The sequence below is a fragment of the Cyclospora cayetanensis genome, unplaced genomic scaffold (assembly GCF_002999335.1).
Source record: "Cyclospora cayetanensis isolate NF1_C8 unplaced genomic scaffold, CcayRef3 CcayRef3_contig_129, whole genome shotgun sequence".
NCBI lineage: Eukaryota > Apicomplexa > Conoidasida > Eucoccidiorida > Eimeriidae > Cyclospora > Cyclospora cayetanensis.
Genome location: NW_020312069.1, coordinates 58256 through 83122, shown reverse-complemented (window position 1 = coordinate 83122; position 24867 = coordinate 58256). Strand labels below are relative to the sequence as shown.

The window sequence follows — 24867 nt, the reverse complement described above, 5'->3', positions numbered from 1 at the left end:
ATGGTTTTACATGCAGACGAGAGCAATGGACACGAGTATCCTCTGCTCCTAGACAGAGTGCGTCGATATGTGTTTGCGCATTCCGTACGTCTTGTTGATTTCATGAAGCCATTCGACCACCTCAACCATGGAGAAATCTCGGTTTCCCAGTTTCATAGAGCCCTTTGTGCCGCTGGGGTTAGGCTAACCGACACAGAGGCTGACTGCCTAGCCTTGTCACACGAAAACAGAGCAACTGGGAACATTAAGTTTAACGAATTTTGCAGAGAAGTCAACAAAGTCTTCGGAGCAGTCGAAATGAAACAAGATTCAGAAGTTGTGGCCCTCCAGCCAGGTTAATCCCAATGCACAACAACCAACGAATGGGGTCAAGATTAAAAGCAAATGACGTTCTGCTTGGGCAAAGCAGGAGAAACGAAAAGAGCTTATTAGCTAGGCAGACTCACGTGGCAAAATCTAATATCCAAGCTCTAGGCTGCCCTCAACTTGAGTCATCCATTAGATTCACAGCACACTCCCAAGTCATCCTTCCTCCCCTACACTTCATTCCCTTCCGCACCCCTACGGTACCTCTATGTTCCTGCTGCCCTAGTCCTAATTTTCCGAATAAAATATAATGACAGACACCCATCTAACTCTTGCATCCATCGTTCTGGTTCTCCCCGTGCGTCACTTCTGCGGCGTAAAACTGTGCAGGAAGTGTGCTGTTGCCTCTTCCTAAGGCGCCACTGGATCCATCAGAGTCATCCCTTGTGCATCGAGCTCTTGTGAATTTGCGGCTTTTAAGTGCAACACGACGCTTAGATTTACGAGCTGCCTTTGCTCCTTTTGACAAGCACAATACCGGCAAAATCCCCCTCGGTGTCTTCGAGAGGGCTTTCCCTGTTTCCTTTAGAGAAAGTGAGAGGCCCGTTAATCAGAAAAACGCTAATTGCACTGATTTTTATGCCTTGGGTTGTAAGGCGGGCTTAAGGCAACTGCCACAGCTTTCTTACAAGCATACTGACAGCTGTGAAAATAATTTTAATTTCTTACTTAGCACGCAGAAATAGAGAGCTTTCTAAGTAAAATTGCAGTTGTTAATAAGCTTTGCAGAGATAAACCCGCTAATATGGGTGATGAAATGTATCGTAGACTTCACTTAGTGTGTTTGGTGTTGCACCTTTGAATGGTACCTCCGCTTGTTTTTTCATCGTGTTAGTGTGCTGGGTGGCATTATCTTCCTGTTTGTGATTACTTGTAAACATACTTCTTTTCTCCATCTGATGTTGATATTATAGTTGTTTTGGAAAATGTTTCTTTCCAATTCTATATTTTGAGCTCAGACAAATTTACAGAAGAGGAAGTTCGACTGCTGGGCAGACTTGTCACAACTCCGGAAGGCCTAGTAGACTGCCGGAAACTGCGTCTCCTCGTTGAGGGGCCCCTAGAAGAAATACCTTTGACGCAATCAGGTACCCCTTCGGGAACCCCAAAGGACTTCACAGTAACTCAAGGAGCTACCAATATGACTTTGGGAACATCTCAAACATTCCATGGGGCAACTGGAATGCAAGAGTGTGAAGAAAATGGAGGAAAAGAAGCCCACTGCTCTCCTGAAACACCGACAAGGACGTGGGCCCACGAACTGAGGTCCGCTGTTCAAAAAATTGAGGCAAGCAGATTATTTGTTTAAAGCAGAAAACCAAGGGAGTAGTGCTGATGTTTTAGAGTTCGCACCTTGCCTGACTTAAGTCCGTCGCTGTATCCTTCCATTCTCCCATCTTATCGTTGGCATGAAACAAAATCAAATTTTATTCGTAATCAAATATACAATGAATCATAAATTAGCAGCTGCAACAGGGCTCCGTATGAGTGAAAAGTCAGCACAGTAAGGTCATTAAAGCATGTGCTTCAATTTTCACGGCTCATAGCATTACCTGCATATGCCACCAAGACCAATGCAATAGCTTGGTCAATGTATTTTGTTGCAGACGGCCGTGGTAGCAGGCCAGCTGCCTCTGAGAGAAAGTTTTAGGGATTTCGATAGTCTTAGGAGGGGTGTTTGCTCGAGGGCCCAAGCAGAGTCCGTTTTTATTTCTGCACTGAAGATTCAGCTGGACGAAGTACGAATGAGATCACCCCCCCTGAAATATTCCTCTACTTAAAGGCAGTGGAATTTTCGCCTCCCTGTCTAGATTATGCAGGAACTCGTATACCAAAGAAGTTTTGTGGGAGCAAGCCAGTTGGTCGAATTCGGAGAGCTGGATTCATAAGCTTGCCTTCTCTTTGCTGGGGCCTAGAGTAGTCCAGCAGATGTAGAAATCAAAAAACAGGCAATAGCATTATGAGACAGTAGAACAGGGAGGGGAATATAAAAGCAGCAGGTAGTGGCATAAACGGGGGCCAGCAACTATGAGAGAGGCTGAGGATCCAGACAAATGCAGAGAGATGCCAGTACATTTAAATTTCGCGTTTAAACGGCTACTACGCAGACTACAAGCTGCTGGGTTATGTTGTTCTGTTGGGCTTTAAATGAGAAGTAAAGAGAAAGTAGCAAGCATTGAAACCGCTCTCAGTGTTAAGTGTAGTTGTTCCTTTTAGTGCACAGAATCACACTTAGGTGTTTCTGCTTATCTGCTTGAAACACGACGAAACACACACATAACTGTTTGCACACTTCCTGTCTCTTCAGTTCTAGACATGAGTGAGGGTATGCGTAAGTTTTGTGTGTTTGGCGCAGAGCGATTGGCGCAGTCTTTTCCAACAGTTCCTTCGACCTGATGGAATGTTCGCCTACGACTCACTATGCAGACACATTGAAAGCAAACTTGGAAACCCTGTATGTGTGCACAGCTCGACACAAACGCACTTCGAGGAACTAGTAAGACTCTAAAGGGGTCCTTCAAAGGCCTGAGTGAGGCTCCAGAAAAATCGCATGAGGACCATAGGCCTTCAAAAAAACCAGCTTGGGGTAGTTTGCCACTTAAGGGAACGCGGAAAGCCTTTCAAAAGCCTGAAAGGTCTGAGAAAAGGCTCTACTGTGGCCCTTTGAAACCTTTGATGTTGGAAAGGTGATTAGTGCGTCAGTACAAATGAGAGTCTTCATATAAGAAATGCTCTGATCACATTTGCGCAGCCTTCTCAAGGCTGTGTCGTACAATTTGGCGTGCAGTGCTAATGTTATTTTCGAGCTACTGCATCACTTTTGCTGTGCTCACTGTATTATTTTGAACACAAAGCTTTCATGAAAGCAATAATGGTACGCGAGTGCCCGGTGCTCCTTCGCACGTCTTTCCGGCGGCGAGAATCCCACAATTCACGGAAAAAAAGGAAACTGTAGTTGAAGCATCTGTTTTCTCAGGAAGCGGAGCACTATCCAGTGCGGGTAGTCCCTGTGCCAACGCCTTCTGAACTGAGAATTGCACAAGAAGACAAGGCATCAATGACCCCTGAAGAACTTGTCAGCAACCTAAGGGTTATGGCGGAGGGTTCAGCAACCAAGATCTACGGTGTAGAATGTAATGTGAACAAATTATATTACGGAGCTTGAGCTAGTGTCAAAGCTTCGGGTTCTGGGCAGCCAAACACTCTGCTTATACGCTTTGGATCCTCTGTATGACGGTTGGTGGCATGGCTGTCTAGGTTCGCCTAACGACGCTGAAGAACCGCTTAAAGTGCCAAGTCCAGCAGACTAGAAAGATCATGCTGCCGACTTTTCATGACTTTGATAAGCGACGGACGTACGTGAGAGTGGAAGTACTCAGAGTGTAAACCACAAGAAAAAGGCGAACGAGTACACTGAACCAAGCAACCCTTAAGATGACCCAAAGCCAATTAATACATTCAAAGCAACACAATGAGCTTAGATGCTGCTTAGGGATACACATCGAGAAATGCGATCAGCAGCATGTAAAGGCAAAGGCACCAAACCAGCGCAAGAACTAGAAAGAGATGTAGTCCCATTGTCAACATAGTCTTTTATTCCGAACGAATTTACATGCATTGCCGTCCTCTCATTCTATTGATCCTGGCTTCCCCTTTTATTTATCAATAATTCCCTCTTTATCCATTCAGTTCCAGTCTGCGGGGATTTTTTCTCTGTGTAGGCAGCATGTTACCCGTTGGCAATTGTGGCGGATTCTGGGGATGCTGGATTTGCCTGTGACAGAAGAAGAACTCGATTTGGTCTAGCTCCACCTTTTACAAGTGTTTTAGAACAAATGAAGCATTGTGGAATGAGATAGGCTGTTATCTTTTCCCCTATCACAGCTTGCTTTGTATCTAAACTGATAGAAGGCAAGACACAAAAGACCCATGGTGACAATGAGGGCAAAACTAAGGATGATGAACAAACACAAGATACTACATAATAATCCATCGGTAGATAAGACTCGTATTTTTACTCCTGTGTTTTCGCATTGTGGCGCTTCTGGTTTCTTCTGTAGCTCTGCCTCTGGTTGTGCGACAAGGGCAACCTACAGGAGGTCGCGTACCGCCCCCTTTTAGCCGTTCTAGATCCCCCAGCTAAGGAGCCCCTGCAAGAAGAAACAATACAAGAAGGACTGAAGGAATCTATATATTATAAGAATGGTCCGACGCATACACTTTCAGGCGAATTGTTCAGTGCATAGGATAATACAGAAGAAAGCAAGGGATTAGATACGGACAGATAGAAAGACACTCACAGACATCTACGAAGAAACAGTCAGTCAGTTCGATAGAAAGCGTATTTCAAAGCAAGAACTCATAGGGGCGTGAAGGAAATGCAGGCGAATAAGGGGAGGGGCGTACGCAAGCATTCATGACGCATAGAGCCATGCGCATAGAAGAAAAAGTGCAAGTGGATAAACCTGGTAGCTGAAAGAACAAACTTCTGGTTAGCAAGCTTTCGCTGGATAGAGAAGGCAGGCAGGAACAAGGAGAGGGCGAGCCTCTGATTTCCCAATATGCGTGTGCCGAACTTTGCTTAAGCTGCCGTTACACAAGGCTAGATGAAATACCAGTGAAAGGTTTTTCACTAGTAGCTGCAGTTAACACCACACTTGTTCAGACAAGAAGCCTGCTGGTTGCACCGCCTGTCTATCTCAGGAAAAATCGTGCCACTCGCCGAGTCCATGAAAAAAAACCAGGAAAGCATCCAAAAATAAGCGGGAGAATGTGCATCGTGCTATCTAGTCCTTTCCTCCCCTACCCCTTCCCTTCTACTTTCCAGTCCTTTCGCTTCGTCTCTTTACTACCTGCCCCCGGCACAATGCTCTAACTCCTCTCTCAATCCAAGTGTGTTGATATGCATTATGCTCTCTTTCTTGGTTAGCTTTACTTCACTCCCTATTCGTCCTTACTTCCCATCGCGGTTCCGCTTACTTCTACCCAGCCTCGACATAAGTGGCCTGGCAACTTCTCTGCCACAGAATGTAACATTGGCAAAAAACAGAGGTTTGGAGATTGTTCATGTGAATAAAGACGAACGTAACGTGCCAAAGCCTCTATGAAGAGGCACACGTACGCGTTCTATCCTTAAGACTTTGTAGCGAAAATTGGGCGCTGATATCTCCCGAAGCCTGAAGGCAGCCACTTTCTAAACCCCAGCAATTTGTGGCTGCGGCACTGCACATACGGTCCCATGCGGTAAACGAACTGCAGGAGGTCAAATGTATAGAAAAGTAGGTCTGAGTCTCGAACCGCCTCTGCCAATCATCCGGGGTGTAGAGAACTATTTAGTTGCTTCAACAAGGTAGGCAATCAGGTTGGCTCTTTCAGTCTCCTTCTTGATCCCCGCAAATACCATCTTCGTGCCCGGAATGTAAGCCTTGGGGTTCAAGAGGTACTCCCACAAGTGCTTCTCGGACCAGACGATGCCGCTGTTCTTGTTTGCGTCGCTGTAGGGGAAATCAGCAGAGCCAGAGGGCTTGCCCATAAAGCCGAACAAGTTAGGCCCCTGTTTTGTGGCTCCGCCTGTGTACAAACAAGATAAAAAGATCTATGTTGGTGATGAAGGACCACAGAGAGGGAGGGAAGACGAACAGGGGATATCGGCGGGAGGGTGAGTAACACTATGGAACATGGGGAAGCGATGGAGGGTAAGTGGGAACACCCGGAACAAAACTAGGCAATACAAGCTCAGTGTAGAAGATGAAAGAACTGCATTATAGTGAGGCGTGACAAACACATGCCGGGCGGGTTAGCGCATGTGGCCAGAAAACGCGGTCCAAGGGAAAATTCAGAGTAGAAGAATCAGGGACAGTTTTCGCCCTTAAACAATGGAATCGCTAAACGGCGCTTCAGAGCTTGAACCGGCGCAAAAAACGACGCCTACAACTCAAACGATCCATGAACCCCCCTTACCCTTGCCCATGAAGCAGCCGGCCAAGGTTCTGCGAGTCACCACCAATTAACGAGGGATTCTGGCAATCACACGAAGGAAGCTCCCCAAAAACAGCAGAATTAAGCAAACGAAGAACCTCTTACCTTTGTTAACAGTATGGCACTGTGCGCATTTCGCCTTGAAGACCTTAGCCCCGGCCTTGGGGTCCCCTGCAGGGACAGTCACATCGGGCTCGGCGCGGGCCATCTTGCCGCTGAATCTAGTTGTACAAGCAATGATTGTACTACCCTTAGAATAGTAGCCCTCAAAAATATACCGTTTAACCACCGTCCTTTCCGCAATCCCCGCCAGTCGGTGCCGGCGACGCCATAAGTGTACAGGGGAACGCATGCACAAGCCCGGTAGCTCATGACAGGATGGGAAGGTTTTGGTTAGTAGCCACCAGCTGAAGCAGAAACCCAAGGCATTATACTTGCTTGGCTTATTCGTTAAGGCATTTTGGATTCGTTTTGCTTTCTATGCAGGTAAATTTCGCTCTGTATGCCCCAGAAAAATGTTGTAGCACTCTTCTGTTGAGGCTTACCCGTGTTGAGCCTCTCTCGCAAGAAAAGATACAAGTATTCTTAGCTTGGACTGCTCCCAGGTCAAAAGTCATCGACCACACCATGGCAATGGGTGGCTGTGAGGTCACAACCAAATGCCCCGCACACCAAACCCTGCAGTGGGTGAAAACGGTATTGGACTTATCTACAATATAATACCAACTTTACAGCCTGCTTCTTGTAGCTTGCATGTCCTTAATTTCATTCTGCTCACATATTCAAGGGGTTGTTATCCCTGTAGCTCCATTAAGGGACTCCAAGGTAGACGCCTTTAGGCCGAAACCCATCATGGACTTACTAGAAAGTTGTTGAATGCCCTCCTTCCAAAAACTGGTTCCTCTCACCAAACCAGAACCGCTTAAGGTCCTGGCTTTATAAGAGAGGGACAATTAGAGTGCACACAGCTGCACCTTCTATAGCAGGTTAGGAAGATTTAGGCACACTACTACTCGTTATGCTTAACTAAGAAATGGTGAATAGTTCACTAACTGGTGCTAGTATTTCTTATTTATTGCGGAGTAGCTTCTACTTAGAACAAATAGTCGCAACACTGTGTGCTTGTGCGCCAGATGATATGGGGTACCAGCTCTGAATACTCTGACTGCTCAGAGGGTGTAGCTACGCGCGGACTAAGTGTCTCTTTCCCCCCATGCTGGGACCTGTGATTGACGCAAGTAGGAGATAGAAGGAACTCTTTTGATAAACCCTTAGTAACTTTCTATTGGGCTTGTATTGTGTCGGAAGTTAAGTGTCGGTCCACGGAGACTTTTGATGGAGAATTACAAACAAGATGTGCCAGTACGCCCTGTCAGCAGTCGGGGGTTCCATGGTATGTACACAATCTGTGCGATTATATCCCAAGAATAAAGGGAACCTGGAATACTGCTATTATGATCAGGAATCTAAGTTACAATGCAGGTTCTGATAAGTGCTACCAGCAGCTGGTACTATGCGTCACGATGCACTGAAAGTCGCGCGGAAAGCAGGCGGTGGTAAAAGCAAGGGAATATGGGTGAAAAGTGTGAACTTATGCGTCTGATAGTAACCTTGGTTGTAGAGCACAGCGTATGACACTTTAGAGCCACACCTACTCTCCATGGCAAGGTTTCAGTGTTTGTAGGGAAAGTTTCCCGCTAAGGCTGGAAGTTGAATGAACGTCGGAGTAAAGTCGTACTTTGTGGTAAGGCCTGGTGGTGGGCTTGCCTCTCACATGCCTTGGGGACTAGATTGTTGGGCGAAGGGCCCAGTAACAGCTTCAGTATGTCTCGCCTCATCCTTGCTCTCTGCTTGACATCTTTTATCTTACTGATGAGCGATCATTTTGCATCCATCTAATTTGTTGCATATCATTTTGCGGCAAGATTTCGGTGCAGGAGGTGGCTGCCTGAACAGAGATGAAGGGAAAGAGACGAAGTACCGGTGCGCCGTCGCCGTCCACCTCCGACGAAATTTTACCTCAACCTTCGTCTCTTTTTTCTTCCGCTTTCTACGTTCTCCATCCTGCAGTTGGGCAGCTCAAGAAAAATCCATGCAGCAGAATTCCATGAGGGAGCAAGGTCGCGGTTCTCCTGTGAGAAGTTGTCTTCTTCTCATCGTTGAATTGACGTCACGCACGCTCCTGGGAGCAGGGAGCAAAGGTCCAGCTGCTTTGAGAATGCAACTAGCTGCATTATGAAAGCGCGTCAGATGGCCGCTGGCGGTCCCGCATACAGACACTTGTGGTAGGCACGCGTTGCTGGCGAATTTTTTTCTCCAAAGAGCCATGCGGCAAACGCTTAAGTATGCTCACACGAGACTTGGGGTGACACGATTCATACTACGCCGTCAATTAGAATAAAACTTAGGTCATTTTCTGCAGACGAGCATGCGTCGATTTAGGTTGCCCTGGATGACTGGACAGACCATTGGGAAGCATCGAAACGGGCGCGTCAAGCGACTTGTTACTAAATTATTATTCATATATTAGCTGCCAACGATTTGAATTCCAGCTGATCGACAGACAGCCTCACATTCCACGTCACCACACGAAAAGAACCTAGGGAACTCTACGTCGCCTAGCACTGCGTGCAGGAAGATGAATGCAATGAAATAACAAAAGTAATAGTTGCAACAAAAAGGTTCATAGGTCATTAAATTGGTACGGCTTAGAGTGCATCAGTATGTCGTCTTGTTTGTGCAGTTTCACTCCCCAGTACCTTAGCTGCTGACTCCGAGAGGGCCCCCCGATAGGGCCCCTGAAGAAGGGTGTCTTCTCCTAACGGTTTACTCCAGACCAGTTCGGAAAATCGCTCCTAAAGATGCAAACTGCTCTTTTTCCCAAACCCTAAGGCGCCTTTCCGGCGTTTAAGGGGGCCTTTGGGGATGGGGATTTCCAGGCCTTTTTCGCAAGGTAAGTGTGCCTCTGGGATGGAAAGGCGGCCTTTGAAGTGGCAAGGAGGCCTCTGAGAAGGAGGCCTCTATGGAGGAGGCCTTTGAGAAGAAGGCCTTGTTCTTGAGCCGCCTACGATGATCAGGGCCCCCCCTTACCGCGTTCGGCGCGCGCCTACCCACCATATGCATCTTATCGGCCTTACCGACTACTATACCACCGTGTCGCTGTACACTGCGCAAACAAGCGTGCGAACGGAGCCGCACACCCACAGACGTGAGCGTGCGATGATGCAGCAGCAGCGCCTCTTGCTAGTGCTATTGCTGGGGTTGCCCGCTGTCTTGCCGAACGCCACTTCCTTCATGCTTCTCGCAGCTTCACCCGGCACGCACACCAGCATTTGCCGAAGCAGCATCAGCAGCAGCGGCAACAACAAGAGGAGCACAAAGCAGGTCCCAAGAAGTATTTTATGTACCCACGCACGCTTCCTGAAAGCACCAGCACATAGCCTCCGCAGCAGCACCGACAGTACCGCAAAAGAAGGAGGACGAAGCACCAATGGCCGAGGCAACAGACCGCTTTATGCTGCTGATAATGGCTTTTCTGAATGGCAGCAGGCCTCATCCTCCCGGAAGCGGGTGTTTCTGCGGCAGCGATTACAGGAGCTGCAGCACGAGCTGCAGCAGCAGCACGGCGCCGACAAGCAGCATCAGCACCTGCAGCATCAAATCGATGAGGCTTTGAGCAGTGCAGCGGCTGAAACTGTTGAGGAGCCGTTGTCAGAGCAGCCCACCCAGCAACTCCAGGGGAAACCACACATGGAGGTGCGCAGTAACCGCCTCCAGTCGCACCAGGGGTCACCTGGCAAGGACTCCCCTCCTCCGCCTCCGCATAACGTCCTTCCGCCGGCAGGAGAACTGTATACGCATGTTCAGGAGCCACTTAGTTCTTCCTTGCTGCCCTTTGATGTTGCAGTGCTGGGGGGAGGCCATGCAGGCGTAGAGGCTGCAGTGGCCGCCTCGCGTTTGGGCCTGCGCGTTGCGCTGATTTCGCCAGGAGGCATGGCTTCAGTCGGAGTTCTCTCGTGCAACCCGTCTATTGGCGGCAGCGGGAAAAGCCACCTTGTTTGCGAGGTAGACGCATGCGGGGGCCTTTTAGGCCGGGCAGCCGATATTGCCGCAGTGCACTGGAGGGTGCTGAATGTCTCGAGGGGTCCTGCTGCATGGGCTCCTAGAGTGCAGTTAGACAGGCGACGCTTCGCCGGCTGTATGCGGAGGTTTCTGAGGGCGTTCCAGCCTTCCCTGACTGTCGTGGACGCTGTCGCGGAAGACGTTCTCACGGAAACTACGGGGCAGCAGCCGCAGGACACAGCGCAAGGAGGGTGGCTGCAGCAGCGGCGACAGCAGAGGGTATGCGGCGTGCGGCTGAAGGGGGGAGCGGAGCTCGAAGCTTCAGCGGTTGTCGTTGCGGCAGGCACCTTCTTGGATGCCGTTGTTGCCGTGGGTAGCAGCCGAGCAGAAGGCGGCCGCATGCATTCCAGAGCAGAGGCTGCAGTCGCAGAGAACGCAGCCGCTCTGCAGAAGCCGATGCAGCGCGCCCGCCATCACCAGCAGCCCTTGCCAGACGCCATCTGTGACGTGGAGCCGGCAGCGAAGTGCCTTGCAGCATCGCTGCAGAGACTCGGCTTGCATATGACGCACTTCAAGACGGGTAGGCTGCCTGGCATCAAGCGAGTGCGATGGAAAGGAAATTCTTTGATAGGCGGCCACTAATAGGACCCCTGCGTTCGGAGGCACAGGTGGCGCGGCTCACGCTCTACCCCAGATGCCGCCTCCTATGTGCTTGAACTCACTTAGTGCAACATGAGGCATCCGTGGAAGGGAGAGTGGGAGAGGGTGACAGGGGGGGAGGGGGGCCTCCTGGGGACCTCAGAGGCCCCCCATCTGCTTTAAAGGGTTTGCTTTGCGCCCTGCACGAAGGCCGAATGGCGCTCTTGTGAAGCCTTGGGACGGCTGCAATTGTGGGTGCCTTTGGCCGTTCTCGCCGCCTCTTCCGAGTCCTTTCTTCTTCATGGAGCGGATACCCCTGCTGCAATCTGCAATCGTGCATGCTGTTACTGCTGCTGCGCAGGCACACCCGCGCGTCTCCTGGGCACGTCTATAGACTTCTCTCGCCTGCAGCGTCAACCGTCAGATCCAACGCCTCGCCCCTTCTCAGGAGCACATACGCCTGAGCAGCTGCGGCGGAGGAGGGAGGCCTGGATCGAGTGCTATATAGGGCGCACGACCGACCAAACCAAGAAAATCGTTCTGGAACACTTAAAAAGTCTTCCAGTGCATCTAGGGGATGACGGCCAAGGCGTCGGGCCCAGATATTGCCCTTCCATTGCTAACAAGGCAAGCAACGTCCAGCAGGAAGCCTAAGACTTGAATGCCGCGCACCGCTCCCAGCGCTCCACTGGTACTCTCGAATTGCAACTTTGTGGAGCCTCTTTTTGCCAGAGGCGAACGCCTCCGAACTCCGCGCGCACGCACTCTAAACGAATGCTTTTGTAGACTTCAGTGAGCGTGTGTGCCATCTGTAGATCCGTCAGTTTCCGAACAACTCGTCGCACGTGATTTGGCTCGAGCCCGAAGACCCCCAAATGACGGTGGTGTATCCGGGGGGCCTCTCGGGCGCTTTTCCTCCGGCAGTTCAGCAGCAGCTCCTCCAGTCGATCGCCGGTCTAGAGGCTGCGCAGATGCTGCGCGTCGCATACGACGTGGAGTATCTTGTAGTTCAAGGAACAGACGTAAAGGAGGCCCTCGAGGCAAAGGCTGTGCAAGGGCTCTTCCTTGCAGGCCAGGTCCTTGGCACCACAGGTCGGTCAGCTAGGCCTCTCCTTCCGACACGCCTTCTTGCGTGTTCTCGTACTGCGTGCGTCCGCGCTTCTCTTTGTGCTGCTGTCTGCTTGCTTGTCGCCGCTGAAACTCCTTAAACAGACGCACCCGCCGCTCCAGAAAAAGCCCTGCGCAGTAACTGTTGCTGCTGCCTCGGCCCCTCCATCGCCTCTCTAAATAAAACAGGCTGGCTAGCCGCCTCTCATTTGCTAAGCCGGCTCATGTACCGCGCCGGCTTCGCTTAGCCTTACGATGTGATCTTGACTCCCCTTCGCGGTCGGCTTGCCTGCTTGGACGTGCGTGCCAACTGGCGCTGCAGGATATGAAGAAGCCGCAGCCCTAGGGCTCCTCGCAGGCTGGAACGCTGGTCTCTTTGCAAGGGCGCAGAAAGCGAGGTTTCGCAAGGCCCCTTATAGCGACATCTCCCATACAGCGACCCCAGCAGTGGCAGCAGCCAGTGCAGATGAGAGAGGAGGCGGAGCTGTAGGAAGTGCTTACGCAGCCACACTGCCCAATAGCAGCTCGGCAGAGACAGCAGCCTGCCCTCCGCCTGCAAGGAGCTCGCGCTTGAAGCACAGCAAGCTAGTCGAATGCCAGAGCACGCACACTGCCGCCAGTTCACTCAACTTGGGCACCACCGCTAGCAGTGTTGCCTCGCCGTGTCTGCCAGAGTGCGTCGTGTTGGACTCTCGAGCTAGCATGGCAGGAGCTCTTGCAGAGCAACTGACGTCACGGAACGCTACAGAGCCTCTACGAGCGTTCGCCGCTCGCGTGCCATCCCGCCTGTCCGTCCGCTGTGACAATGCGGCGGAGAGACTGCTGCCCAGGGTCCTCCATGGGGGTCTCTTGCCACAGCATCACCCCAAGGTTACGAGGGCGAGGAAGAAAATGGAGAATGTGCAGAGGCTCGTAGATCTTATCCGGTAGGCGCGATGCGAGTTGCTTGTGTTCGTGTGTTTTGTTTAGAGGCCGGCCCGTCAGCCTACCTACCTACCTGCCTGCCTGCCGCTCCCTCGGGGCTCACACGCCGTTTGTGCCTCTCTAGCCGCATGCTCCACGCGTCTCTCTTTGAATAGATGCAACACGCTCTCTCTGTTAGTGTTGGTGCCGCCTCCGTTCACCCTAGAGCGGATGTTCTGCGATAGACTATTGCTGCTATGTACTATTGCTCTTAGGCTTGCTGGGGGTGTACTCCTGCGGGTGCTTCTGCCTGTTATTCGTGTGCTCGGCCGCCCGCCACTGCCACTCGGCTGCTGCTGCTGCACAGAAAGAGATCTGACACCTTACTTTTTCTGCAGCATCTCAGTGCATGCCGCGTGCTGCATTACGCGTCCCTCTGCAGGAACTTTGAGCTGCCAGCCACCCAGTGGGCCTCCCGCGTCAGTGAGGCCATCGCTGCGCTTCGGCGGAAAGTGCAGCTTCCTCAGCTCGGCGCCAGTGCAGCCTCGGCAGCAGCAGCCGCAGACACAGTGACCCTAACAGGGGCGGCTGCGAAAGCGGCACAGGCAGGCGAAGAGGAAACTCTGGTAGCACCCCAAAGAGGTCCTCTGACGTCTGCAGCGCCTCTTCCTGCGGAAGGGGCAGCCGTTTCTCGCGCGGTGCATGCGGAGCGCATCAAGGCCCCAGCCTCCCTGCTGCTGCTAGGTCTAGAGAGTTGGCAGTTGGCAGTTGGAAAAGGGCATCGCCGATGGACGGCAGCGCAGCTCCTCGCAGGACTGCCCCCCGCCTTAGCGAAACTCGAGCAACCGAACACCAGCTGCCGCAGTACGGCCCTTCCAGAGGCCTCACAAGAAGGTCACCGCGAAGACGAAAACGAGCAGAACGCTGCCCAGCGCAAGCCGCCGAGTTCTACGTCGCCGACCATTGACGGCTTCTCCGAGCGGCCTATAAATGCTCTTGGAGGGCCCCAGGAACACCCTCATTTGGGTCGTGATTGCGTTGCGCTGCAGTTGCTGGTATCGCTGATGCTGGATGAGCTCATGGGCAGCAAGGGCAACGCCGCTTCGAGCAGCTTGGCTTTCGGTGGCTTAGAGAGAGTGCCCGAGAGGGCAGACGGTGGCGAGGAGGCAAATGCTGCAGTGCTTCTCTTACAGCAGTGTCTCTGCCCCTCTTTTGGGAGCTCCATTGCGAGCACGGTCTACGCAGAGGTGCGATATTCGTTCTACTTTAGAAGGGAAGAAAGAGAAGCCGAAGCTGCCCGGTCGGACCACCCAATACCGGAAGATCTGGGAAGGTAGGAAGAGGTTTTTCTCTGCTGCGTATTGTTGACTCGCATGAAAGCGAAGCCTGACACAAGTCAATAGGGCCTCTGCGGGGTGGAGGCACAAAAATCTGTACGAGTGCGCGCACGCATGTCCACCTCCATGCGTGGGTCGCCGTTCCTGAAGGAGTGGAAAAATTGGGGGAAGGGTATGATGTAGGTTCGTCCTTTTCAACCGGCAGTGGCGTTCGTTTCAGGATTTCGACTGCCAGCGCTTTTCACGCTTTCCGTCTGGGCATCGACCTTGATAGCATTCTATTGCTGTGCGCATCTTTGTTGTGCATGCAGAGAGCAGTACCCCTTCTTGTGTCTGGAGGAGATCGACTGCCTTAGGCGGTACAGACCCCGCACCTTCAGAGAGGCTGCACGCCTTGGCTGCCTTCGCCCAGCCTCTCTCCTGCAGCTTATACGGAGATCCCGTTCCAAGCGCGCAACGTTTGCTGCTAAGGCTACGGCTGCGGTTGACGGGGAAGCCTGTGCAGACGCTGGCCTTGCTGCTGCTGCCAAAACTAGTGGTGCTTAAAAATTGCGCTTTTGTTGACACTAGAGAACCCGCACCAGCATTAGCCAAAGGCAAAAGAGGTGGGAACAGCAACATCAGTGGGAGAAACGTGAGGCTGCAGCTACGAAGGAGGCATGGCAAAGCAGATTTACGCAGATTTGTAATAAACCGTCTCGCTGCGCACAATGGAAATCGGGCCTCAGCCATTGCAGGCACCTCTAAGATTATCAGAGGATGTTCATAGACGAGGGGGGAAAGGGTTAAAGAGGAAGACGGGGGCTGGAATACTAGGGGGAGAAAGAGAGGGAACGCACAAGGCAACGGAAAAAGGTAGAGTGTATGTCGCGGCAAGGTGTTCTTGCGCAATATCTCGAAGTCATAATGGAAGCCCCTCTAGTCTTTTGCACTGATCATCAACGTACTCTACGTGTAGACATTGTCAAGAGAGAATAAGGCTACAGAGAGGACGACAAGAGGAATAAGAATAGACGAAAGGAAGGGAGTGTCGGCAACCCATTGCCAATGAGGCAAATGACTGTAAAATAAAGGCGAAGTCTATTCGCCGCTGTCTGAAGTGATCGTCCCCCTTACAAAATGGTTGCCTTCCCGTTGCGTGCTTCGTGTGTGTGTGTTAATGCTGATCTGACGATTTCTTCATCTATAGTGCCCTATTTCGTTAGCCGTCCTTTCGAGCCTACATCTCTCCGCGCCTTCTTCCCCTCGCCAATGCCCTGATTGCTTTTGCCTAGTCGACTTCCTTTGAATGTGCGTGAAAGTGCCAACAGGGTGCCGCACGCAGGACAACATGAGGTGCAACACATTCAAAGGGTGGTCTGTCGTGAGTGTATTCCCCTGCAGCTCCAAATATACACAGCTCTTGAACTTACCAGGGAGAATTTCTCTCCCGCAGCTGCCTTATATGCAATGATCCGTGAAAGTCCTCCGTAAGGAGGCAGTTAACGCCAAACAAAATGTGCACTTTGTGGAAAGTTATTGAATGCTCTCACGCAGGGGCTTTCTACTTTGCTTTCCTGAACGTTCCATGGCTTCGGCATGAGGTTTAGCTAACCTTGAATGCGCGTTGCTGCACCCTCCAGTCACGCAACCACTTGCAGCAAGTTGCATTGTACATTTATTACGCACGCACGGAACATTGCGTCTTCTTCTCAGGGGTGCGGGCAGGAATAGAAGCAAGTCTTGCTAGAAGAACACTTCATGGAATTTTCTTAAGTTTGTTCTGATCTCGAGCCAAGCACCTTCTTAGGGTGGTCTAAAGTGGGAGCTCGAGATATCTACCGCGTGCATTACAACAGTAGGAAGGGCCGTATCTGTATCCAAAGTGGATGCCATGCAAGCCATTCCTATCCGCGGCAGCTCTCGTTTCAATGCCTACGTCGTTATATGGAACGATTAACGTGGTAATTTCTAATAGCAGAAGACTGCAGTTACCTTCATCTCCAGGTCTCTGGGGAAGCAACCACTGCCTTTTTGTAGAATTTGTTGACTTAGCAACACGTTGAAGCTAAGGAAGGCTTGTTTAGTATTCATGGGATCCCTGTGGAAACCATCAAGTCTCATGTCCACACTTGATTCGGAATTCTTACCATCCGACATCAGTAGGTGCTAGACTGTAGGGAGCACCAAAAGCAGCAAAAGTGCCCGTTTTGAAATGAATCAATGAGAGACTTTTGCCTCTCTTACTGCTATTCTCGGGGCGGATCTGGTCATTCTCGCCGCAGCTTTGTGGCAGGGTGTGGCGACTGGTGGAACCAGCTTTTGGATTGTGGTTTGTGCGTGCTCACTATGCTGAGAGCCCCAGAATGCCACACGAAGGCTAGCCAATGCATGCCCTACTACAAAGTAAACCATAATTCACATCTCCTGCATAAAAGAAGAGCCTATTTCCAGTGGTATGTACGACCCCGGCGCCAAAGGATTCTGTGTCGCTTTTGTGCGTCCAACTCGGCCCCTGAAGCCATTCACCCCTCGTGAAAAACGCTAGATGCTGATGAAAATCTAAGGACCCAAACTGTGGAGAGTGTGTTAGACCTAATGAAAAGACTTCTATTCTGCATACGTCAAGGAAGGGCCCCTACAGCCCCACACTTCCGACACCCTAACATTTGACTATGTGAACTAAGCCATGAATTTTAAACGTGTCTTCTGCAACTTCTGGGGTGAAAAGCTGGGATATGTGTCCGTAAGGGGGTGCACAACTCTTTTTCTGTGACGCGTGTGCAGCGGCTGTGCACTGAAAGAAACGAGCAGTCGGGTAACGGCATCAGCGCTGGCGGTGCCGTCAGGGCCGATCTTGTAGCAGCAGTACCAGCAGGCGCAACCAGCACCTTCGGCAGCAAGAGGGGCAACAACCACCCAATCCGCTTGCGTAATGAAGCCTCCGCTATATGCGACTCTTGGTGCTTGTGCCCCTGGCGTACCTGTTACAGCAGCCTTCACGGCAGCGGCGGATATCTGCACCCGCATGGGAGGGCTCGCCACTGCCACTCTAAGAAACAGGAGCTGCCCCATAGGGAGAAGCCTCTTCAAAAGATACCTTCTAAGAAACTCTCGAGACAGCAGCGAGTGCCACCCCAGCTCTAGCAGCCGAAGGCTATGTGCATGCGGCTCAGAGGACGCAGAATCACGAGAGTGCGGCTTTAGGGGGAAGGGCGTTAACTGGAGTGAAGTCGAGTTCCGCAGTAGCCGGAGCGGCAAACCAGGGGGCCAAAGCAGCAACAAAAGCAGCAGTAAGGTGCAGCTGCGACTCGATATCAAGAAGCAAACCTGGCTGTGCCGCCTTTTGCAGGAACGGTTACAGCAACAGCAGAAACACGCGGTGAGCGCTGCAGGCGTGCTATTGTTGCGGTGCGAGGACACCCCTTCACAGCAGCAAAACAAGGAGAGGGTGAAGCAGCAGTTACTGCTGCTGCTACAGCAACTGGCTCAACAACAGGAGCAGCAGCACATCCCAGTAGAACAGAGGAAGACCCTTCAGGAGAAGAGGCAGTGGAGGCAGAAGCTATTTGATCAGAAGCGCATCGCCGCGTACCGTCGCCAGTGGCCTTAAACCGTGCAGCCGAACAAGCTGCTTCCGAATCCGTGTAGTGTGTCTTGACACTGCCGTGGTACGGCCGCATGCGGGAGCGAGTACTGACTCTCTAAGTGGCAGCCCGAGGCGGCAGTCTAGCCAGTTCCGCGGCTGAGTGAGTGCGCGCGGTAGAGGATTACAGGGAGAGTGGTGAGCTCGGGGGTAGCCTCACGTGCTCCGTTGCGGGGTGTCTACGCTACATGCATGCATGCATGCATATGGGGCAGCCGTCTGCGCATGTGCAACATGTGCGCTTAAAGGCGTCAGCACCATATCTACATTGTTGCTCCGGTTTCGCTCCTGCGAGCCGGTTCCACGCAGAAACTATGAATCTGCCAATTAAAGAATCCGCATTTTTTGTAACTTTTCGAGCGATCCGCCTAACAGGCGCTTTGAAGCTGCCGCCGACGTGCAGGAGTACAGCATGCACTGCCACTGCACAGGCATTGAGAGTCTTGGGCAGGGCAGCACAAGAGGCGGCGGCACGGCAGGCTCTCTTAGCGAGCATACTATAAACATTTTATTATTTCTTTATGGCTGGTGATCTTCGCCGAAGTGGCGAATCTTAGAAAGCATACACACAGCGCTATATATATATAAATGCGGGAAAGGACTCTAAACACAGTCCACGCATCTGCTGCTGCTGCAGGTGCAGCGAGGCAGTACGCAGCGTGGCCACGCACCTCCTCTCCCGCCGCTACAACTGCCCCTCTTCCCCCCTGTTTGTGTGGCACTTGTCGCTGGCGTTTGCCACCGCGCCCGCCGTTGCACCCACCCCAAGGCGGCTGCAAGGCCTCATTCAGAGCATTGCAGTAGGAAGAACAATACGAGAACCCCCCTCGGCACGCAGACACGCAAGACGCATTGGCTGCTTGCGGCTCTAGGCATTTGCAGCCTCTAATATGGCCGGCCGTAGCCGCGAGCCGCACCCCCCCGACCGCGGTATACCGGCCGAAAGCCCGAACCTCCCCTGCCTCTGCGTATAGACAGACAAACAGTCAGACAGACATACACCCAGGTAGACATCTATATGCATGTATAATATGCATTTTACGTACGTAATACATGTATATATATAGGCAAATATACACACACAGATACTCCACACATACATACATACGTACATTTTCACGAGGAAACACCCACATAGGTTCACGAAACCCCTGTCCCTTTGCACACGGCCTTTTACGTGTATCTTGGGGCCGCTCGGCGATGCATGCGAAGCGAACCCAGAGGAGTTACAAGAGGCTAAAGTCGACTACAGGGGCACACCGGAGCAAGCACGCATGCAGCCACCAAGTCACCGAGGCGAACGCCTCCACTGCCTCCTGCACTCCCCCCTACCACCCCCGTTGCTCAGGCCGTGCCACCCAAACACCCACCTCCCTCTGAAAGGAAGGGGCCCCCCTCGAGGTCTCCACCCGCCCCCTCGGCCTCGAGACATTCCTGGAATATTCTTCCGCTTGGACACGACCTGTCAAGACACACCCAGCAAAAAGGGGGGCCTCTCTCGTGCAATCCACGCACAAGCTTTCACCCACGCGTGCAGTGCTCGCTCGACAAAGGGCAGCCGTGCGCGCTTGCCTTGATCTGCCTGTCCTTCAATGTCGAATCGGAGAGCAGGACGGCGTGTTGAGCAGCAACCTCGGAGGTAAATTCGATGTATGCGTATCCTGCAGCGGCAGCAGGCAGCGCAACTCGGTGAGCATGCGGCGCCCTACCAGCGAAGGCAGCAGCAGCAGCCCTCCCCTGCAACACCAGCCGTCACGCCATCTTGCCGTCGTTGCTCCGCACCCCACCAGCAACCCCCGCTGAGAGGCAGCAGCAAAAAATATCGCCGCTGCTAAGGGCAGCCACTGACCCTTTGGGTGGCCGGTAAACTTATCAACCATGATCGTGATGCGATTTATTTGCCCGCAACCCTTGAAGTGCTCCTGCAAATCAGCTGGCGTCGCTGAATAATCGACCTGCAAAAAACGTATGCATCCTTGAAAATACCATTGCAGATCCTCCGTGCATGTGCATGTATGCATGCACATGCGCCCCAGGAAGACGCAGGTACACCCAATGAGCAACTTCCGCAGACTAAATGCAGGGCCGCATCACTCCCAACGTTAGCAGAGCTACCCACATTGCCGACATACACAGACCGCTTGTCTGCATCCGTTGCAGCAGCGGCGGCGGCTGCTGCACTGTCTGCTGCAGCGCCTTCTCCGGGCTGCAGCAGAGAGCCGAACTCTGCGTCTTCCTGTAAATCCTGGAATGCATGCACCGCAGCAGCAGAAGACGCAGCCATGCAATATGTAATGGCCATAGAACCTCCACACCCTCGCCTGCTGCGAGAGCTGCTGCCACTTAAGGGGATGAAGAGGTGGAGGCACAGGGTAGGATGCCATCGCAAGACGTTTTGAGGCCGCCTACTTGCAGCTTCTGCAGCTCAGCCCACTCTTGGTCGAAACCAGACACCACAGCCTCTGCCACGCAAAAAATTGCACACAGAAACACACAGTTCGAGAAGCCAAAGGCGTAAGACATCCTTTCGAGATCGCCCGCCTATGAGACCCCTAGTTAGCATCTGCAATCCTAGCGACACGGCAGACGAAACAGCCGCTAACCTGCACTCTTGCTATCTGCTGACACCGGATCACACTTTGCAATCGCTGCAGCGGACGGGGAAGCTGCTGCCAGTGCCGCTGCAGGCGATGCTGCTGCAGCCGGTACGGCACCAGTTGGGGGTGCTGCTGCTGCTGCAGGCGCTGCTGCAGTTGCTGGCGCTGTTGATTCCATCTCGGTTTGAGGCTCCCGCTGGTCTGATGGTGCAATCTGCGATCTGTCCGAAAGATATGGCTGCGCAGAAACGGGCGTTGCTGCTGCTGTTGCTGCTGAAAGGGGGCTGTGTTTGTATCGGTGCTGCCGCTGCTCGTCCAATATGCGCCAAGCGAGCGTAGGCGAGGCGCGATTAGGCCTAAATTCAAGTGGGAGTTGAGAAATGGCAGGAGGAGCCGGGCAGGAGAGCGCATGCACCGGAGAGAGAGGGGTAGTATGTTAATTGGTAAGCCTAGACCTCAAATCCCTGGCCACGGCGCATGAGCATACACCCGAGCTCAAAGGAGCTAATGTCGAAATTCTCTGCAGATTCAGCAGCAAGTAAGGCAAAACACAGAGCCCAGATCGCCGGAGGCAACACCAGAGGCTGCCGCTGCTGCAAGAGGCTGCTGCTGCCTGCAGCGGCAGCGGCTGCTGCTGCTGCTGCTGCTGCTGCCAGCCTAGCATAAAGCAGCACTCGATGAGGCCTCTAAGGACCTTGCCGCACCTCCGGGGGGAATAGAAGCGTCGCGGTCCATCTTCTGTTATTCAAGCACACGCAGTGTTTGATTTTTTAGTCGAGGTCACACGCGGTGGCTGCTGCCGATCCTACTACACTGGGGTGTAGAGACACGGCGGCGCCTGAGGCGGGGTTTCAGCTCAAAGAAGTAACTCCGGTGACCTTCCGCGTGGCTGTGCTTCTATTGCCGTCCGTATTGCATCTGCCGTTAATGCTGTCTCAATAGTGCGGTAAGAGCTGCATTTTTCCCCAGGCACAGACGGCGGCACGCAGCTTCAGTATTAGCCCTTGTACAACTACACACCCACCCACAACACATACACACACACTCAGAACACACATTCCCAACATTGGTACACACACGAAGGCACCAGCATAGACTTTTGCCGCCCTCCGTTATCGCTGCCTTCGTTGTGGAAGAGTGGGCAGCGCGTATCTCTCGGCTTTGCGCTGTGGCGTTCGCTGCTGTGAAAAGCCAAATCTTAAGGGTCTTAGGCAACGGCCCTCCTCCTCAGCAGCCATGCCCAGCGCAGCTCACGCGCTGCAACCCCAGTAGCGGCAGCGCGAAGTGCAGCAGCAGTGGATGCTGCATCAACAGCTCTGCATGTGCCTTGAGTTTCAAGAGGATGGCTAGGGACAAGGCGCAGTTGCAGCAACAGCAGCAACAGCAGCAACAGCAGCAACAGCCGCTGACGCGCGCCTTACTGGAGCAGCATGCCCACGATCAGCAGCAGCTGCTGATCGTGCAGCAGCAAGAGCAGCAGCTGCTTTCCCCGCGAAGTGGATTCGCTTCCCCGTTGACACCTTCTCAGAAGGCGTCGAGCGACTGTAGCGACGAAGATGAGTGCCTTCCATCCGCCTCTGCCGCAGCAGCAGCTGCGGCTGCAGTTGCTACTGCGGCTGCATGTTTGCTCTGCAACTGTGCAAGCAACGACGGTAGCAGCAGTTCTATGAATCCGTGCGACTGCACATGCCACGTGGCGCCCAAAGTTGTTCTCCCATTTCAAGCAGAAACAATAGAGGAGGTGCTGGAGCTGGCAGCGGACAAAGTTTCAACACTGCAACACGAGCGGCAGCAAGTGCTCCTGCAGCAGCGGCGGCTGTTGCTGCAGCAGCAGAACCCACAGCAGCAAACTCCAGAGCCTGAAGGGGCGGTGCCTGACAATGCGCTATCCTACGATGAGGAAGAGGCCCTTGTGGACGCAGCACAGCAGCAGCAGCACCAGAAACAGGTGCAGCAGCTGCTGTTGCAACATCAGCACCGCCCCCTCTCACCTGCGGCTCAGCTGCTCTTGCTGCAAATCATTAAAAGAAGAATTGCGAGAGCCGCACCGCTGCACCGCGTGATACCCCTCTGTATCCAGTTCGCCATCATTAGAGAACCCCTGGTAAGTAAGGCCTACATTTTCCTAAGACGTCCAGCAGGCAAGCCAAGCCTGCGCAGCACTTCGCTGCAGGGAAGCGATTTGTTCGGTTGTGGTAACAGTGGCATACACTTGCGGGCTGTGCTTCCTGCTGGATCGCTTGGTTTGTGAGCTTCTAAACCCGCCCCCACCCCTCCCCCGTCTCTCCCCTCCCCCTCCATACGGACTTACTTGCTGGTGCTGTTGCTGCAGCTTCAGGAGCGCTTCGTTCGAGAGGTCCTCGAGCAGCCTCCGTTAAAGCAGTATCCGCCTCCAGCTTCCTACTTACAGCGGCTGCTCAAGTGTCTCTACACTGCAGCTGAGCTGCTGCAACTCCCCCTGACCGACTCCTTCTGCGACGCCGTTTTCGCGTATGCCTGCACACACTGTAGTCGCTGCACACCAATTTCTGCGCTTCCCGCCGCTCAGTCGACAGGGCGCTTATTTCGTAATAGCGGCTTCGGCTTGGGGGCAAGCTTCTGGGGGTGTGTTGCAGGCTTATGCGACGCGACGAAGAAATGCGCTGCGCGTACTTGTCGTTTCAAGTCCTCGATAGGCCAGGGGAGATGTTTGTCACGTGCAAAGTTCATGTGAGCGCGAATCCTTGTGCATGCGTCAGCTGCCTGTGGCATTTACCGGGCACCCTAAGATGTTTTGCGTGGTCGAGCGTCGAGAGTCTATCGGGAGGCAGCCTTTTCGCTCAGCGGGGGCTCAGCCAGCGGCTGTCTCCGCGGCTGTTTGGGGTACTGAATGTGCATTTTTCCTCGCGTGTTTACGGAACTTGCAGCCGCTAATCGCCGTGCTTGCGTGTGCTTGTGCTGCTCCTTGGTGCGCAGCCAGGACGTAATGAATTGGGGCTTAGGTCGTGGACTGCAGGGCTCTTTTTGGGGGAGTATCTAGCCACGTATGGCCACCAGTTCGCCGCCGCCTGTTACTGCCCGGGTGTCTGCAACAGCTGCACCAGCATCAGCAGCAACAGCAGCAACAGTAGCAAGAACGAGAGCAGCACCCTCAGCAACGCCAGCGGTCCCCCCAGCGGCACGGACCTTAGCGGCAAGACAGTGGCGGCAGCCGGCTTCTTCTGCCAACCAGCAGTCCCGTGGATCAGTCAGCTGCTTCACTATGTAGAGCACCAGCAGCAGACGCAGCAGAGCGCTCGGCAGTTAGATCTGCAGAAAAAGCAGGAGCTGCAGGGATCTTTGGAGCCCGCGCATGAACTAAGTAGCAGCTTGAGCATGACTGCCAGTCGAGTCAGCACTGGGAGAAGTAACGTCTGCAGCAGCTGCAGCAGTCGCTGCAGCAGGAGAGATCGCCTTTCTCTGTTGGAGATTGGCTGTGGGGTCGGCCTTACAGCTGTTACCACCGTGCAGCGCCTCGAGGATTTCCAGTATTATGCCGCAACCGACAGGCTGCCCTCCATCGTCGCGAACTGCAGCACCAACTTGCGTTTGAATGGTGTGTATGTGGATCCAGAGTCCAGAGAGGCAGTAAGCGCTGCTGCTGCTGCACAGGCCGCAGCTGATGCAGATGACGAGAGCCAGCAAGCTGGAGAGGCGACGCCTCGCAGTACCAGCAGCCACAGCAGCAGCCGCAAAACGCGCGCAGCCACCTGCGTGGTGGGATGTCTAGACCTAGAGGAAGTTGCTCCTGGGGTGGCTCACCTTACTGAGCAGGTTCTCTCCGTTGAACGGCAGCGAAACAGCCTTGATGGGCAGCAGAAGCAGCAAGAACAGCAGCTACACCACCAGCAGACGGCGCGGAGCAGCGTCAATTGGCCCTGTATCTGCGCAAACCGGAGAGGAGTTCCTGCTACCTTTCAGGTGGTACTGGCTGCCGATTTGCTGTACGATACAAAGCTCAACGAAACACTCGCGAATGCCTTGCAGTTTTTGTTGGGATGCGAAGACCAGCAGCAGCAGGGGCAACCCGACCAGCAAGACCAGAAGAGGAGGAGGCTCTGTGTGATGGCATCCACCGTCAGAGATCCAGCAACAAGGGAGCACTTCTTAGATCTTCTCACGAATCGTGGCTTGGCGTGTTACCCTGTGCGGCTCTCCTACGGCTCCAGACCCTTTCGCTGTTGCGAGTTGCGCTTTGGTTGGCTTTATGTGGTGTTATCATTGCACTTGCTGC

The 24867-nt window shown here is 53.1% G+C and overlaps 6 protein-coding genes across 6 annotated transcripts; 4 read left to right on the top strand and 2 right to left on the bottom strand.

The window, feature by feature from the left end:
* LOC113147101 lies at positions 1–1675 on the top strand. The gene is made up of 3 exons (XM_026336449.1): positions 1–334; positions 697–1011; positions 1281–1675. Exons 1-3 carry the CDS (start codon positions 1–3, stop codon positions 1673–1675), a joined length of 1044 nt encoding a protein of 347 aa, XP_026192234.1.
* A 139-nt stretch (positions 1676–1814) lies between these two features.
* Positions 1815–5129, top strand: LOC34621494. The gene is made up of 8 exons (XM_026336448.1): positions 1815–1848; positions 1987–2105; positions 2723–2863; positions 3344–3442; positions 3625–3722; positions 4089–4167; positions 4428–4572; positions 5071–5129. The coding sequence occupies exons 1-8, from the start codon at positions 1815–1817 to the stop codon at positions 5127–5129; spliced, it is 774 nt and encodes a 257-aa protein (XP_026192233.1).
* Positions 5130–5695: 566 nt separating this feature from the next.
* LOC34621493 (cytochrome c) lies at positions 5696–6553 on the bottom strand. The gene is made up of 2 exons (XM_022734702.1): positions 6451–6553; positions 5696–5937 (listed from the first exon to the last, which is right to left on the bottom strand). Exons 1-2 carry the CDS (start codon positions 6551–6553, stop codon positions 5696–5698), a joined length of 345 nt encoding a protein of 114 aa, XP_022587513.1.
* A 1305-nt stretch (positions 6554–7858) lies between these two features.
* Positions 7859–14939, top strand: LOC34621492 (tRNA uridine 5-carboxymethylaminomethyl modification enzyme MnmG). The gene is made up of 9 exons (XM_026336447.1): positions 7859–7907; positions 9773–9960; positions 10123–10987; positions 11408–11673; positions 11862–11952; positions 12476–13079; positions 13499–14389; positions 14460–14523; positions 14844–14939. The coding sequence occupies exons 1-9, from the start codon at positions 7859–7861 to the stop codon at positions 14937–14939; spliced, it is 3114 nt and encodes a 1037-aa protein (XP_026192232.1).
* Positions 14940–17307: 2368 nt separating this feature from the next.
* Positions 17308–17985, top strand: LOC34621491. The gene has a single exon (XM_022734700.2). It carries the CDS (start codon positions 17308–17310, stop codon positions 17983–17985), a length of 678 nt encoding a protein of 225 aa, XP_022587511.2.
* Positions 17986–19306: 1321 nt separating this feature from the next.
* Positions 19307–24154, bottom strand: LOC34621490 (polyadenylate-binding protein 2). Its single transcript, XM_026336446.1, has 8 exons — positions 24131–24154; positions 23975–24053; positions 20622–20780; positions 20428–20480; positions 20138–20263; positions 19864–19973; positions 19633–19723; positions 19307–19480 (listed from the first exon to the last, which is right to left on the bottom strand). The coding sequence occupies exons 1-8, from the start codon at positions 24152–24154 to the stop codon at positions 19307–19309; spliced, it is 816 nt and encodes a 271-aa protein (XP_026192231.1).
* Positions 24155–24867: the final 713 nt, after the last annotated feature.

Excerpts from the sequence above, each read along its gene's own strand:
- LOC113147101 (XM_026336449.1), top strand. The coding sequence starts at position 1 with ATGGTTTTACATGCAGACGAGAGCAATGGACACGAGTATCCTCTGCTC. Across the intron at positions 335-696 it reads AGTTGTGGCCCTCCAGCCAG|GAAGTGTGCTGTTGCCTCTT; the intron begins GTTAATCCCAAT and ends AAAACTGTGCAG. Across the intron at positions 1,012-1,280 it reads TTACAAGCATACTGACAGCT|TTGTTTTGGAAAATGTTTCT; the intron begins GTGAAAATAATT and ends TTGATATTATAG.
- LOC34621494 (XM_026336448.1), top strand. The coding sequence starts at position 1,815 with ATGAATCATAAATTAGCAGCTGCAACAGGGCTCC. Across the intron at positions 1,849-1,986 it reads AGCAGCTGCAACAGGGCTCC|CAGGCCAGCTGCCTCTGAGA; the intron begins GTATGAGTGAAA and ends CGGCCGTGGTAG. Across the intron at positions 3,723-4,088 it reads GACTTTGATAAGCGACGGAC|GCAGCATGTTACCCGTTGGC; the intron begins GTACGTGAGAGT and ends TTCTCTGTGTAG.
- LOC34621493 (XM_022734702.1), bottom strand. The coding sequence starts at position 6,553 with ATGGCCCGCGCCGAGCCCGATGTGACTGTCCCTGCAGGGGACCCCAAG. Across the intron at positions 5,938-6,450 it reads GTGCCATACTGTTAACAAAG|GCGGAGCCACAAAACAGGGG; the intron begins GTAAGAGGTTCT and ends GTTTGTACACAG.
- LOC34621492 (XM_026336447.1), top strand. The coding sequence starts at position 7,859 with ATGCGTCACGATGCACTGAAAGTCGCGCGGAAAGCAGGCGGTGGTAAA. Across the intron at positions 10,988-11,407 it reads TATGACGCACTTCAAGACGG|GCACACCCGCGCGTCTCCTG; the intron begins GTAGGCTGCCTG and ends GCTGCTGCGCAG. Across the intron at positions 13,080-13,498 it reads AGGCTCGTAGATCTTATCCG|GAACTTTGAGCTGCCAGCCA; the intron begins GTAGGCGCGATG and ends GTCCCTCTGCAG.
- LOC34621491 (XM_022734700.2), top strand. The coding sequence starts at position 17,308 with ATGAAGCCTCCGCTATATGCGACTCTTGGTGCTTGTGCCCCTGGCGTA.
- LOC34621490 (XM_026336446.1), bottom strand. The coding sequence starts at position 24,154 with ATGGAGGGCAGCCTGTCGGTTGCG. Across the intron at positions 20,781-23,974 it reads CAGTGCTGACTCGACTGGCA|CGCCAGCAACTGCAGCAGCG; the intron begins GTCATGCTCAAG and ends TGGAATCAACAG. Across the intron at positions 19,974-20,137 it reads GGTCTGTGTATGTCGGCAAT|GTCGATTATTCAGCGACGCC; the intron begins GTGGGTAGCTCT and ends CGTTTTTTGCAG.